This window comes from Chrysemys picta, chromosome 7 (genome assembly GCF_011386835.1).
Source record: "Chrysemys picta bellii isolate R12L10 chromosome 7, ASM1138683v2, whole genome shotgun sequence".
Classification (NCBI taxonomy): domain Eukaryota; kingdom Metazoa; phylum Chordata; order Testudines; family Emydidae; genus Chrysemys; species Chrysemys picta.
The window spans coordinates 32999957-33015927 of record NC_088797.1 but is presented as its reverse complement, the minus strand read 5'-3'; the positions used below and the strand labels follow the sequence as shown (position 1 = coordinate 33015927).

The 15971-nt window shown below is 47.1% G+C and overlaps 1 protein-coding gene across 2 annotated transcripts in view; it reads left to right on the top strand.

Annotated features, from left to right (window-relative positions):
* Nucleotides 1-15580, top strand: part of SCYL1 (SCY1 like pseudokinase 1) — a 28848-nt gene extending 13268 nt beyond the window's left edge. Inside the window, exons 10-18 of one of the 2 annotated variants that reach the window (XM_008179687.4) lie at nucleotides 5454-5609; nucleotides 6134-6322; nucleotides 6555-6630; nucleotides 6728-6910; nucleotides 10147-10286; nucleotides 10864-10965; nucleotides 12036-12338; nucleotides 12701-12767; nucleotides 12850-13258. In XM_008179687.4, coding sequence (XP_008177909.2) covers nucleotides 5454-5609; nucleotides 6134-6322; nucleotides 6555-6630; nucleotides 6728-6910; nucleotides 10147-10286; nucleotides 10864-10965; nucleotides 12036-12338; nucleotides 12701-12767; nucleotides 12850-12974 — 1341 coding nt within the window. In that variant the 3' untranslated portion in view covers nucleotides 12975-13258. Of the gene's footprint in view, nucleotides 1-5453; nucleotides 5610-6133; nucleotides 6323-6554; nucleotides 6631-6727; nucleotides 6911-10146; nucleotides 10287-10863; nucleotides 10966-12035; nucleotides 12339-12700; nucleotides 12768-12849; nucleotides 13259-15309 lie in introns of those variants that run through there. The other variant, XM_065553038.1, reaches the window with a different exon arrangement.
* The last annotated feature ends 391 nt before the right edge of the window (nucleotides 15581-15971 follow it).

Here is a 15971-nt window from a genome sequence, read left to right as displayed (position 1 = left end):
ATCAGGAACAGTATCCCTGATAATGTCACAGCTAACCTGGTGGCTGAACTTTGTGATTTTGTCCTCACCCACAACTATTTCACATTTGGGGACAATATATACCTTCAAGTCAGCGGCACTGCTATGGGTACCCGCATGGCCCCACAATATGCCAACATTTTTATGGCTGACTTAGAACAACGCTTCCTTAGCTCTCGTCCCCTAACGCCCCTACTCTACTTGCGCTACATTGATGACATCTTCATCATCTGGACCCATGGAAAAGAAGCCCTTGAGGAATTTCACCATGATTTCAATAATTTCCATCCCACCATCAACCTCAGCCTAGATCAATCCACACAAGCGGTCCATTTCCTGGACACTACTGTGCTAATAAGCGATGGTCACATAAATACCACCCTATACCGGAAACCTACTGACCGCTACACTTACCTACATGCCTCCAGCTTCCATCCAGGACACACCACACGATCCATTGTCTACAGACAAGCTCTAAGATATAACCGCATTTGCTCCAATCCCTCGGATAGAGACAAGCACCTACAAGATCTCTATCAAGCATTCTTAAAACTACAATACCCACCCGCTGAAGTGAAAAAACAGATTGACAGAGCCAGACGAGTACCCAGAAGTCACCTCCTACAAGACAGGCCCAACAAAGAAAATAACAGAACACCACTAGCTGTCACCTTCAGCCCCCAACTAAAACCTCTCCAGCGCATCATCAGAGATCTACAACCTATCCTGAAAGATGATCCTTTACTCTCACAGATCTTGGGAGACAGACCTGTCCTCGCTTACAGACAACCCCCCAACCTAAAGCAAATACTCACCAGCAACCACACATCACTGAACAAAACCACTAACCCAGGAACCTATCCTTGTAACAAACCCCGATGCCAACTCTGTCCACATATCTATTCAAGTAACATCATCATAGGACCTAATCACATCAGCCATACCATCAGGGGCTCGTTCACCTGCACATCTACCAATGTGATATATGCCATCATGTGCCAGCAATGCCCCTCTGCCATGTACATTGGCCAAACCGGACAGTCTCTACGCAAAAGAATTAATGGACACAAATCTGACATCAGGAATCAAAATACTCAAAAACCAGTGGGAGAACACTTTAACCTGTCTGGTCATTCAGTGACAGACCTGCGGGTGGCTATATTACAACAGAAAAACTTCAAAAACAGACTCCAACGAGAGACTGCTGAGCTGGAATTGATATGCAAACTAGACACAATCAACTCCGGTTTGAATAAGGACTGGGAATGGCTGAGCCATTACAAACATTGAATCTATCTCCCCTTGTAAGTATGCTCACACTTCTTATCAAACTGTCTGTACTGGGCTATCTTGATTATCACTTCAAAAGTTTTTTTTCTCTTAATTAATTGGCCTCTCAGAGTTGGTAAGACAACTCCCACCTGTTTATGCTCTCTGTATGTGTGTATATATATCTCCTCAATATATGTTCCATTCTATATGCATCCGAAGAAGTGGGCTGTAGTCCACGAAAGCTTATGCTCTAATAAATTTGTTAGTCTCTAAGGTGCCACAAGTACTCCTGTTCTTCTTTATCCAACTACAGAAGCAGTTTCTCCTCCCTTGGTGTTCACACCTCAACTGTTAGCAGAGCACCTCACCCTCCCTGTTGAACTAACCTCGTTATCTCCATACTGATTTATACCTGCCTCTGGAAATTTCCATTACTTGCATCTGAAGAAGTGAGGTTCTTACCCACGAAAGCTTATGCTCCCAATACTTCTGTTAGTCTTAAAGGTGCCACAGGACCCTCTGTTGCACTTCTGAAAGGTTGCCGACCCCTGCACTAGATGATCACAGTGATCCCTTCTGACTTTATAATCTAGAAATCAATTTCAGGGTTGCTCTGTTCCTCCTTCTTGAAGGATGCTGGTGGTGTGGAGTTAAGGGGGAAAATGATGCTATCTGGACTATTGATCTTGTCAGACCCTGTTGCTAATTCTTACCTCTGCACGGGGAGGAGGTTTTATGTGATATTGGTTTGCATGATCTGGACAGTCTTTCCCATAAAGAACCTCAGACAAGTCTGTCCTGAGTCCTGTCAGTTTTCAGAGGGTGCACTTTTTACTGTGTACACTGGCTGGATAGATAGGCAATATGGTCTGTGGATAGTGCTTTGGACCAAGGACTCAGGAGACACGGGCAAGGATTTGTCAAAAGTGACTAGTGATTTTAGTTGCCTGATTTGAGATGCCTTTTAGAAAGAGGCCTGATTTGCAGAAAGTACTGAGCACCCACCCTCTGAAAACTAGACCCCTTTCAATGTCTCTAGCTGAGTCCTCTCCCTCCCCCACCCCCCTTGGGCCTGGATTCTGTTCCCAGCTTTAACAACGAGGAGTCCTTGTGGCACCTTAGAGACTAACAAATTTATTTGGGGACTAACAAATTAGTCTCTAAGGTGCCACAAGGACTCCTCGTTGTTTTTGCTAATACAGACTAACACGGCTGCTACTCTGAAACCTGTTCCCAGCTTTGCCACTCGTCTCAGGCAAGTCACCCACCTGTCTTTTTCCCCCATCTGAAAAATGCAGATAGTGATTCTCCTTTGTAAACTGCTCTGGGATATATGAATGTTAAGAACTGGATATTACCCCTTTTTGACCCGAGTCGTTAACCAAAATTTGGGGTCCCCCAGGCTGTTTGGTTAGGAGGAGAAATTGATGATAGCATCAGGTTTTCTTTGATGCAATCCTGTTTATTTACAAAGAATGTACAGAGTTCTGTTTCTCTGAACACAGCAGGAATCAAACAGGACATCTCTTTGTTTGATGTTTCTTTGCTCCCAGCTGCTTTCAGCCAGCACTCTGCTCAAAAGCTCTCTCTAGACTTTTTCTCAGGGCCCTTTCCCAGTGCTTCTGTGTCTGGTGCGTCCTGGCTGTTTTCTCTTCTCACCCCTCTACTAAAACAATACCCAGGGAAGCCCCTCTGCCCCCTGAATTCAAATGCCTGAGCGGCCTCATGTGCCAAAACACACGTTTTGTTTGCAGGCCCCCTAATGTTTCAGCTCTGAGTCCATAAAGAAGCTTTAATAGCTTCTTACAACTCCCTTTAATGAAGGACAGCAGTTACCCCCTTCTCTCCCAGTTTTAATGAGCTTTAACCCAACCCTTGCCACTATCCTAGGGGGATTCATTGACAGACAAAGGGCTATAGAAATGTCTGTCACTGCAGGACTAGGGTTACCATACGTCCTCTTTTTCCCGGACATGTCCGGCTTTTCGGCAGTCAAAGCCCCGTCTGGGGGGAATTGCCAAAAAGCCGAACATGTCCAGGAAAATGGCGGCTCTGTTCCTCCCCGACTCTTCGGCTCTGTTTAAGAGCCGGGCTGCCCGAGCGCTACCGGCTTCGGGCAGCCCCGTGCCTCCAGACCCTGCGCCGCTGGAGCCCGGGAGGGGAAGTGCCCGGCTGGGGGCGCAGGGTCTGGAGGCACGGGGTCTGCCCGAAGCCGGTAGCGATCGGGCAGTCCGGCTCTTAAACAGAGCCGAAGAGTCGGGGAGGAGCAGAGCTGCCGCGGCTGGAGGCTCTGCTCCTCTTCGGCTCTGTGTAACTTACACTGTGTCAGTTACACAGAGCCACCGCGGCTGGAGACTCTGCTCCTCTTCGGCTCTGTTTAAGAGCCGGGCTGCCCGAGAGCTACCGGCTTCGGGCAGCCCCCGTGCCTCCAGACCCTGCGCCGCCGGAGCCCGTGAGGGGAAGTGCCCAGCTGGGGGTGCAGGGTCCGGAGGCATAGGGGCTGCCCGAAGCCGGTAGCGCTCAGGCAGCTCGGCTCTGTTTAAGAGCCAGGCTGCCCGAGCGCTACCGGCTTCGGGCAGCCCCCGTGCCTCCGGACCCTGCGCCGCCGGAGCCCGGGAGGGGAAGTGCCCGGCTGGGGGCGCAGGGTACGGAGGCATAGGGGCTGCCCAAAGCCCGAGCGCTACCGGCTTCACGGTTTGCTGGGCAGCCTCCAGACCCTGCGCCCCCAGCTGGGTGCTTCCCCTCCCGGGCTCCAGCTGCGCTGGGGAAGCGCCGGCTGGGGGCGCAGGGTCTGGGGGCTGCCCGGCAAACCCTGAAGCCGGTAGCACTGGGGCAGCCCTTTCCCCCCTGGCTGGGAGTGGAAGGGAGGAGGGGGCGGAGTTAGGGTGGGGAAGGGGCGGAGTTGGGGAGGGGCTAGGGGTGGGGAAATGGGCGGGGCCAGGGCCCATGGAGGGTCCTCTTTTTTTATTTATGAGATATGGTAACCCTATGCAGGACATAATGTCAGATCCAAACCCCAAGGGATGTTACTCTGTTGCCTGATTTTGGGACAGTTACTACCATTATTATATGTTTGTACAGTGCCTGAAACAATGGGGCCCAGACTTGTTAAGCTCTGTGGGGGCAGGGCGTGCTATGTTATTAGAGTTGGCTGGGAAATGGATTTTCCGTTCTGTGGGAAATTCTGACATTTCAAAAATGATTTTTGTTCCGATTCCTAAATTTTCCACAGAATGGAAGCTCTGAAAAATTTTGATTTAGAACCATTGAAACGTTTTGTTTTGATAATGTCAAATTGTTTCATTTTAATAAGGTAAAAGCATTTAGTTTGTCAAAACAATATATAAATTATGCTATACATTAAAAATTAATATAATATAAAAGTTAGTGAAATAAAACGAAACCGTGAATCATTTAGCCTCTCATTTTGTATCAATAATGTTGAAATAGTTTGGTTTGTCAAAACACTATAAAATATTAAATGCAAGTCAATACAGTACATATTATCTAATATTAAAATTATTATAATATAGAGGTAGAAACTAAATAAAGTTAAATGAACAGTTGAAACAGTCTAAACAAATCGCTTTGACTTTCTTCCATTGAGAATTTTATTGAAAACCACGTTCCCTCACATTGTTTCAGTTTCCACCAGACTCTATTTTAATATGGAAAACTGTTTTGTCAAAAAGGTTTAGTCCAGCTATAATTATTCTGTTTGTACAGTGCCTGACACAATGGGGCCCAAATCCTCTAAGTTCTATTGCGATATAAATGTTGCATAATACTAGTGTCCTACAGAGGATAAAAGCCCTACTACAGCTGTACAACAAGGGAGGCTTCAGGAGTTACTCACTGTCATTAGCCATGCTGACAACACATCCTATGAGCTAGGGAGGCACCATGGCCTAATGGGTTAGCATTAGACTGGGACTCAGGAGACCTGGGTTAAATTCCTGTCTCTCCCACCTGCCTGCTGGGTGACCTTAGGCAAATCACTTTAATAGCCCCGTGACTCAGTTTCCCCATGTATACAATGGGGATAATAGTACCAACCTCCTTTGTAAGGCACTTTGAGAGCTACTGATGACAAGTGCTATGGAAGAGCTAGATGTTATTAGACCTGAACTACCCCATGACCAGCCTCTTTCCTCCCCTCACAGTCGATGCTGCTGCTGGCCCCCAAGCTGAACGAGAACAATCTCAACATGGAGCTGATGAAGCACTTTGCCCGTCTGCAGGCCAAGGATGACCAGGGGCCCATTCGTTGCAACACCACTGTGTGCCTTGGAAAGATCGGTCCTTACCTCAATGCCAGCGTGAGTAGTGAGATCGTTTCCTGCACTCCCGAAGGACCCGATGCCAGGCGGGATGGGGAAAATAGGGACACAGACCCTGGTTTCTTTCCCAGGATGATTTCCCTTTAAAATGCCTATTTCTCACCAAGGCTTCATATGATGCAGAGGAAGATTGTGACCATCTTAAAGTGGGGAATTGTGGATTGTAGATCCCAGCAATGCTCTAGCTTTCAGGAGAAGGGGATAGGAGGGTTTTGTGGTTAAAGTACCAGCCCAGAGCCTGGAAGGCCTGGCTTTGATTCCAGGCTCTGCTACAAAGTCAGTGTAACCCTGGGCAAAACGCTTCATTGTTCTTTGGCTGTAAAACATGGATAATCTTCCTTTCTCCCACCCTGTGTCTGTCTAGTCTATTTACATTGAAAGCTCATCAGGGCAGGGACTGGTGTTTTATGTGTTTGTGCAGGGCTAGCACAATGGGTCTGTGACTGGGGCTCCCGGGTGCTACCATAATACACATAATAAATTGCCCATTCTCTTATTTCCAGACTAGACAAAGAATTTTGATCTCTGCCTTCAGCCGTGCCACAAAAGACCCATTTGCCCCCTCCCGGGCAGCGGGCGTCTTGGGATTCGCTGCCACTCACAACTTCTACTCTATGAATGACTGTGCATTCAAAATCCTGCCGGTTCTCTGTGCGCTGACAGTTGACCCTGAAAAGACAGTCAGGGATCAGGTGAGTTGGCTCTGCAGTGAAATTTGCAGAGCCACCAACTCCAAGCCTCCAGCTCTGATGCCCGGCACAACGGGGGCCTCCAACCTTGGACCAGTCCATTCTAGCACCCAGAGTGATGGTGGCATCCAATCTCAGTTGGGGGTCTATGCAGTCACTGGTGCCACAAGGGCTCCCACTGTATTAAGGGGGTATCTCTACAGCATATAATAATAAAGTAACTTCAATTTCTTAGACTTTCAAGGCCATTCGAAGCTTTGTGACTAAGCTAGAAACCGTCTCTGAAGATCCATCTCAGCTCTCTGAACTGGGTGAGCGATCCTAATATTGTGCTGAAGTTTTCAGGCATTTAAACACCAAACAGAACTAATGGACTTTTTTCCCCTTTTCTTTCTGCTCCCTTTGCAGAGAAGGATGTTCACGCAGCGTCAACCAGTCCTGGGATGGGAGCAGCTGCCAGCTGGGCAGGCTGGGCCGTGACAGGGGTCTCATCGCTTACGTCAAAGCTAATCCGAACAAACACCGGGACCACGGTAGAACAAACAGCTGTGGAAACCGCCACTGGAGGTGCACCGGAGCCACCCAGTGTCGGTCAGTCTTTGCACAGCTGTAATTGCAAAGCTTGATTTGGGCTTTATTCACCCTGGGGTGGTTGCATCACAGAACTGAGTAGCCATGCAGCAAATGGCACTGAAGCCAGCAGCACCATCTCAAGCGATAGAAGGAAATGCTTGTTTGCATGACACACAGTTAGCCTACAGAAGACTAGTCAGAGTGTAATAATAAGGATGGTTGCCCCTTTGGCTCAAGCAGTTGGTCAGTATTTGGGACTTCGCAGGGTTGTTTCCAGAAAAAGGGAAATCAGTGACGCAAGTCAGGTATATTTTTAGTTAGAGCTGAGCGAATACGTGATTTTTTTGAGGGGGGGTGATGGTGGTGGTTGCTGAAATGAAAAACTTTGTTTCAGCTCAAAAAAACACCTGAAGCAAAATGAAAAACATAAAACACTTTTTGTTTTTTAATCTAAGCTAAATTTGTAAATGAAACTTTTGTAAACAAAAAGTCAAAAGTGTCAAAACAAGTTTTGACATTTTTTGGGGAAAAGAAATAATTTTTTGAACTGAAACTGTTTGCAAGCTAAGGGTGAATATGGCATATACTTTCAGTGCCCCTCAAAATGCCTTTTTAGCTAATTTACTGTTTGCTGAATTTTTTTTGCCCAACTTTAATCTTGATGTAACCTTGTTTATTTATAAAGAATGCACACAAAGTCCTGTTTCCCTGAACACAGTAGAACCAAACAACAGCAGGAAGTTTTCTTGATCAGAAATCCTCAAGTCTGCCCCTCTAGCGAGCTTTTCACAGATGTTTGAGGCCAGAAAGGGACCTTGTGATCATCTAGTCTGACCTCTGCTGTAACACAGGCCATAGGATTTCCTTGTGTTAATTCCTATTTGAAACAGAGCAGGTCTCTTAGAAAAACATCCCATCTTGATTTAAAAATTGACTGTGATGGAAAATCCCCTGCAATCCTTGGTAACATGCTCTATTACCCTCACTGTAATGGTGGATAAAAATGAATGATTTTAATTAAAATAATGAAAGAAATCAATTTTTTTCATTTAAATTAATTAAAAAGTAAACCTACTTAAAATTAAATTTGAAATCTTGATAAACTGTGTTGAGGCCTAAAAATACTAGAGTCAAGCATTTAAATTAAATGAAAAAAATAATATTAAGCAGTATATAGGTGGTGCCAAAGTTTTAAAGAAAATCAAACCACTTAACTGGTGGAAATCACCACCTAAGCACCTGGAGCCAGAGTTTGTTGAAGTACTGAGCCAGCTTTTGACAGCAATAGCCTCTCCTGGAGGTGCAGAGCGAATATCTTCTTCTTTTCACTTTATTCAAGAAGTTCAGTTCAATGACTAGTTCATTTGAAGTTAATAAACTGATTGGGAGTTGAAAAAGCAGGAAAGCTTGTATTTCCTTTTCCAGTCGATGAATAATAAATCAATTAGTTTTAAATACAAAATAGGTTTTTAATAAACTTTCATTTTCCAGCACATTGCAAGTAGTTTTATTTAGCTAATACAAAAATTAAAAAGCTGGTTTTGCTCATTTCTAATTGAATTCCACAAATCACAGTTAATCGCCTAATAAATAAGAAATGCATTATTCACCATTTCGAAAATAATAAAAAATAAGAATTAAGACTCTGAATAAATGTATATGAAGCTATATAATTTCTTAAATAAATGTGTAGTGCAGGGGTGGGCAAACTTTTTGGCCCGAGGGCCACATTGGGGTTGCGCAACTGTGTGGAGGGCTGGGTAGGGAAGGCTGTGCCTCCCCAAACAGCCTGGCCCCCGCCCCCTATCTGCCCCCTCCCACTCACCAGCCCCTGACTGCCCCCCTCAGAATCCCCAACCTATCCAACCTCCCCTGCTCCTGGTCCCCTGATCGTCCCCTCCCAGGATCCCACTGCCTTATCCAACCCCCCTGTTCACTGTCCCCTGACTGCCCTCCCGACCCCTATCCACATCCCCACCCCCCTGACAGGCCCCCTGGGACTCCCACTCCCAACCCTCCCTGTTCCCCATCCCCTGACCGCCCCACCAGAGCCTCCGCCCCCTCCTCCCTGACTGCCCCCCCCCGGACCTCCGCTCTCTTACCCAACCCCCCCCCCCCAGCTCCCTTACCAGCAGCAGGAGCTCGCAGCTGCGACACCCAGCCAGAGCCAGCTGCGCTCCCCATGCTGCCCAGTGGGAGCAGCGGGCCAGAGCGCGGTGGCATGGCTGCAGGGGAGGAGGGACAGCGGGGGAGGGGCTGGGGACTAAGCTCCCCGGCCGGGAGCTCAGGGGCCAGGCAGGATGGTCCCGCGGGCTGGATGTGGCCCGCAGGCCGTAGTTTGCCCATGTCTGGTGTAGTGCATCCACCTGGTTAGCAAAAAATAGCATCGCATTTAATGTAAAGGCAATATTTAGTTGCAAATCAGTATGTTTTAATGATTACAACCAGTGAAAATAACTTTTGGTTAGGCAAATAATTTAAAAGTACAAATGTAAAATAAAATTAACAACTGATGATTTAAATCCAAGTTTCCTGCTTGCTGATTTAACTCAATTCTCTCTGTACCCTATTAAAAATGTGTGCTTTATATCCTGTCTCAATTTTTCTAGTTTCCACTTCCAGCCATTGGATCTTGTTAGGTCTTTGTGTGTTACACTGACAAATTTCTGTTCCCCAGGTGGGGACTTAGACTCAAGGAGCTCGATCTATTTAGCGTAACAGAGAAGGTTCGGAGGTAACCTGATCCCAGTCTATCACTCTGTGCCCAAGAAGCTCTGTCCTTCGCTTCCTCTTTCAAATACTCAGTGCTTCTCTAGGCTTCCTGCCGCCAACACACACAGGCTGCAACTGATCTCCTAGTCCCTGCAGTCTTGGCTCTGATCTGCCACATGCATTGGTCAGTCCCTCCATTCTTTGTAGCTGTCTCTACTACACAAAGTTGCTTAATTGCTCTTTCCGTTGAGTCTGTTTGGTGCACCCATTGGCTGTAACTCTGGCTGTGATTGTTTTTGGATCCAAGATTCAGGGGATGGCAGCAATTAGCATCTTTCAACATAAAAATATGAAATGAACAAGGGATTTGGAAGGGATTCCCTAGGGAAATTGACCAGTATAGCCATAGCAGTCCCTGTGTTGACAAGCCCTAGCTGTAATAGGAGTTGGGAGAAACTTTGGCGCAGTTCCTCTGAAGTGCTCAGTGCTGGCCACTATCAGAGAAAGGACACTTTCTAATACTGTGGGCTTTTGTCTTCAAGGAGCCAGCCACATCCCTTCCCCGGTGACGTTGCCAGCAGCTCCTGTTCCATCCAGCCAGTGGGATCTGGAGGGGGATGTGACTGAGGAAGAAGAGAACTCCACAGATAGATGGGACGATGATGACTGGGGAAGCCTGGAGGTGAGCAACACACTTATGTCTGCAATAGAGTTTGTTTGAGGATGACAGATGGGCTGCCTCAGTGATTGGAGTAAGGACTTGTGACCTCTCTGCTGAGTTTGAGCAGATTTGGGAGCTTATAGTCTGGTGGGGAAATTAGTAGGGGGGGGGGGGCAATTTTTTAGTGTAACTTATTTATTTACACTGCATGCACAGTCCTGGGACAGAGGTGGTCACAAACAGCATGCAGGGCAATCCTGTTTCAGATTTTTCAGCCCAGATGCCAGTGCCTCATGCCCAGTTCCCCAGAAGCAATTCTGCCCCAAGAACCTGATGTAGTTAAAAAGATTAAGGGTAGGCAGCAAATACCCTTGTGCTGCTTGCAATAGCTCCCCTGAAAAGAATACATGAATGCATCACCAAGTTAACAACAGCTTTGCATGTTTTCCAAGACTGGCCACTGCTCGTATGCCCAAGAGTATGCACCACAGCGCCATCCAGTGACTTATGCCAAATTAGCTGCAGGCTCTATTGCTGCCTGGTTTGAGATTCTGCTTCCTTGTGTGCTGTGCCTCATTTTCTGTGCTTTTGCTTGTAGCAAGAGGCCGAGCAAGCCAAAGGGCAGGTGAGCCCGGATGACTGGAACACCCCGGAGTGGTCAGAACCAGCCTTGGTGTTGAAGAAGCCTGAGGCCAGGATGGTAGGTGACTTTCTGCACGTGCTATCACTCTGATGCCGCACCATATGCTGTCTTAAGTGCAGGTATTCCTTTCTGGTTCATTTGGTCTCCATGATCTCTGGGAGGGAGCAAGTAACCCTCAAGCTAATACCAACTGGGAAGGTTGTAGGGGCAATAGTGTGGCCTAGTGGATAGGGTATTAAACTGGGACTTAGGAGTCCTTGGTTCTATTCCTGGATCTGCCACAGCCTGCTCGCTGACCTTGGGCAAATCTCTGTGCCTCAGTTTCCTCATCTGGGAAATGGGGATAATGACATCCTTTGTTAAATGCTTTGAAATCTACTGATAAAAAGTGCTGTATAAGAACTAAGGATCATTACATCTAGGAACAAAGAATGTAGATCACTGTAATGGGGCAAGGGAACTGTATCCTGGACTACAGTGACACCAAAAAGAACTTGCACATCATGATAAATAACCAAGCGCTCCAGGGCAATGCTAGAGCGGAAAGGGCACAAACAAACTTGGACGTATAAGCAGGGGAATATCGAGTAGGAGTAAAGGAAGAGGGCATTTCCTCTGTCTATGGTAGTGGTGACACCATTACTGGATACTGTGTCTGGTTCTGGTGTCCACACTTCAAAAAGGATGTCAAATTGGAAAAGGTCAGCAGAGAGCTATAAGAATGATTCTGGGTCTGGAAAATCCACCTTATAGGGAGAGACTTGAGAAGCTCAGCCTGTTTAGTTTATCCCAGAGAAGGTTAAAAGGCGATTTGATCGTGGTCTTTAAATTAAGTCTGTCAGCCTTTCTCGCCTTAGTCACCATACGGCCCTCAGATGGGAATAACCATTGTTCAAGTGCCTACTAGTATGAAAGACAGTGTGGTCTAACGGCTAGGGTGGCGGGAAGTCTTTTCCCATTCCTGGTCTTTATCTGTTGAGCCTGGGCACTCAAAGTCTCACCTCTTCTAAATCTTGCAGGTAGGATATGACTAGTCCAGAAGCCCCTTCAGTTCCTGTCTCGTAGCTCATTTGTCCTCTTTCGGTTGTTCTGATCAATCTCCCTCCCCCCCCCCAAATCATTAACAGACCAGCAGCTCCTCCAAGAAACAGGAATCAGACTGGACCAGCTCTGGTTGGGAGGTTGGATCCACTTGGAGTCACAAGAAGTGGGGTGCTCAGGGACAAAGCTCCGTGGCAGAGGACAGCTGGGAGGAGGATTTTGATTCCCGGACAGCACAGAAACTGACTCCCTCACAGCAATCTCCCTTAGCCCAGCCAGAAGGGACCAAACTGGCCAGCGAATATGACTGGGACAGCTCATCGAGTATAGAGAAACCAGATCCTTTCTTCTCCATAATCCCTACTCAGAAGTCAACAACAGAGACCCAGGTAAGTTTCTCCATGTTTCATGATCACGGATGGGGTGTGTGTGTGTCAATTCCCAGCTCTACTATTGACTACCTTGGTAACATTGTTTTTTTTTGGGGGGGGGGGGGGAGAGGAGGAAGGAGTGGTGTACAAACCCCTCAAAGGCCTGGAAATGGCTAGTGTTATTACTCCCCCCACCCCCCCTGTTTAACTGAAGCTCCAGGGGAAGGCAGGCTGGGATACCCACTCAGTTTAGGGCTTAGCTACTTCACTTCTCCTCCTGTGTGGAAAGATAAATGTGCACTGAGTGCTCCCACCAGTATAGTGCATAACTGTGAAGGACTCCCCTGAATTCTAATTCTGTGTCTAACTTCAATTGCCAGAGACGCATGGATGCAATTGGTGACTGGGGTACAGAGGAAAACTGGGAATCTGTGGACTCTGACCAGGGTGAGTTGCTGAAGCAGCAAAGTTGCACATGATTGTTCCATCCAGCCATTCCTATTAGCTGGGAATTCTTGTGTCTCCCTAGGGCTCAGCAGGGCAGAATTAGCACGCAAGAAGCGAGAGGAGCGTAAGAAGGAGATGGAAGCTAAACGGGCGGACAAGAAGGTGGCAAAGGGACCTATGAAACTGGGCGCCAGGAAGCTGGACTGACAGTCAACAGAGCAGTGGAAACTTTAGCTATAGCTTGTACATATGCTCTTAGAATTTTAGTTTATACATACATCAGCAATAAGGACCCCCTCCTCCCCCCCCAACCAGGTACACTTGCATGCAGAGAGATGCACAAACTTGTGGTTCTACTGTATTTATTCTGTACAGCTTCTCAGTAAAAAGCAGATGGGGGCCTGTGATTGTGTGGCTATTTACATTTTTCCTGTATGTGCTGCAATCTTTTTTGTATATAAAGGGTATAGGAATAAATTAATTTTAAATGATCTGTGTTTAAATCAGAGACACTTTACAGACTAGTCTCTTAGAGAGAGACAGTTAGCAACAGCAAGACAGAAAGAGACACACACATAGTCTACGCTCTTAGCGATAGAGAGAGATATACACACAGTGTTTAGTTCTCTTAGTGACAGCCAGAGAGAGAGAGTCTAGTCTCTTAGACAGAAACTAAATGTGAGAGAGACACACAGTCTACTGTCTTAGCCACAACCATCCAGAAAGAGACAGACAAACACACACAGGCTACGCTCTTAGCGATAGAGCGAGTCTAAGAGTAACAGTGAGACAGACACACATACAGGCTACGCTCTTAGCCACAACAAGACACAGCCCCTAAGAGAGAGAGACACACAGTCTACGCTCTTAGACTCTCTCTGTCGCTAAGAGTAAGAGTGAGACAGACACACACACAGTCTACGCTCTTAGACAGCCAGTTAGCCAGAGACAGAGACACATACACAGAGGCTACGCTCTTAGCTGCAGCCAGCCAGAAAGACAGACACACACACGCGCGCGCGCGCTACTCACTTAGCGAGACAGAAAGAGAGACAGAGAGTCTGAGTGAGATAGACACACAGAGTCTTTGCTCTTAGATGACAGCCAGAAAGAGTGTGAGACAGAGAGAGGCTACGCTCTTAGTGATAGTGTCTGTCTAACTAGCCTCTCTGTGTGACTCTCTTTCTGAGCCCTGGTCGGTCTACACTAAGAGGTTAGGTCGATTTTAATGCGTCTACACAACCAACCCCGTTCCGTCGACCTAAAGAGCTCTTAAAATCGACTGCTGTACTCCTCCCCAGCAAGGGGAATAGCGCTAAAATTGATCTTGCTGGGTCGAATTTGGGGTAGTGCATGCAGACGCAATTCAACAGAATTGGCCTCCGGGAGCTATCCCAGAGTGCTCCAATGTGACCGCTCTGGACAGCACTTTCAACTCCGATGCACTAGCCGGGTACACAGGAAAAGCCCTGGGAAATTTTGAATTTCCTTTCCTGTTTGGTCAGCATGGTGAGCTCAGCAGCACAGGTGCCCATGCAGTCCCCCCAGAATTGCAAACAAGCTCCAGCATGGACTGAACAAGACTGTGCAGGCCGAACTCCGATCAAAAAGAAGAAATGCTAATATATATGCCAAAATCTCACAGGGCATGGTGGAGAGAGGCTACACCAGGGACACACAACAGTAGGTCAGAGCCCCATACTTGCTGCTTCTATGATCAGCTGCTTGCCTTTCTCGGGGTGCCCTACCACTACCCCACCACTGTCTGTGGACACCAGCAACGGGGGAGTCTCACGCAACACAGAGGAGGATTTTGTGGATGAGGAAGAGGAGGAGAATCCGTTCTCCCTGGGAGCCAGGCCTTTTCATCACCCTGGAGCCGATACCCTCCCAAGGTGGTTTCCTGGACACTGAAGCTGGAGAAGGCACCTCTGGTGAGTGCACGTTTGTAAACTACAGGGGGTAAAAGCAATTTTGTTTACTGTTTGATTTGCCCTGAAGAATTGGGCTGCATTCGCAGCCGTACAGCTACTGGAAAAGTCTGTTTTAACGTGTCTGGGGATGGAGCGGGAATTCTCCTGGAGGTACTCTGAAAGCCTTTGCAGAAGGTTCTGGGGAGGGCTGCTGTATTTCCTCCTCCATGGTAGGGTAGGACACTTAACCACGCCAAGCCAGTAGTCTGGAATCATTGCAGCACAAAGCATGGTAGCGAATGGTCCTGGGTTTTGGTCGCCTTCAAGCAACATTCAGTCTTTGTTAGCCTCAGGAGAGTGATATCATTCAAAACCATTCCCCCATGTGTTACTAAGCCAACCCTGCATCCCCTTTGGATTACCGTGGCTTCCTGAAAAGCGAATTGTGTTGCCCAGCTGTATGTGATGTCACCATACTGGCAGGGGCTCAATATACAAGGCAAAATGACTTTCTACCTAAAGCACATGTGCTGTCTGCTGTGAATTGCTTGATTCGCTGTGAAAGTCTCTCTTTTGTTCTCAGAAATGTATCATTTTAAATCTTACTCTCTTTTTTTGTCCCCCCGCAGGTGCAACTGTTTCTATGCTTTCCCTATCTTCTCTTCGGGCACAGCTGAATGCATGGAGGCAGACAGAGGCCAGGAAAGCATTAAGTGAGCATGATCAGAACCCAGCCACTCCAGAGGATGGCCCAAGCAACAGAAAGGCTGTCATTTAAACATCTTTGATTTGTAGTGTGGCTACAATAAGCAATGTGGCCTTGTCCTTCCCACCCAGGGTACCTTGTCTGTGATCTCCCTTTTTTTTTAAATAAATAAAGAATGCATGGATTCAAAACAATATTCAACAAAGTCAGTTTTGCATCAGAGAAATACACACAACTGTCACACCGTAGCATCTCACAGATATAGATAATATGGAGCATACAGCAATAACAATGGGACTAGTGGTTGTGCTGAGGTCTAAAAATGTCCATTCTACCACCATTCCTACTGTCCAGGCTGCCTGTGTATGGCTTCATAAGCCATAGGAGCAAGGGGTAGGCTGGATCCCTAAGGATAACTATTGGCATTTCGTATCAGAGGGGTAGCCGTGTTAGTCTGGATCTGTAAAAAGCAACAGAGAGCCCTGTGGCATCTTTAAGGCTAACAGATGTATTGGAACATAAGCTTTCGTGGGTGAACACCCACTTCATCAGATGCATGGTGGGTATTCACCCACAAAAGCTTAT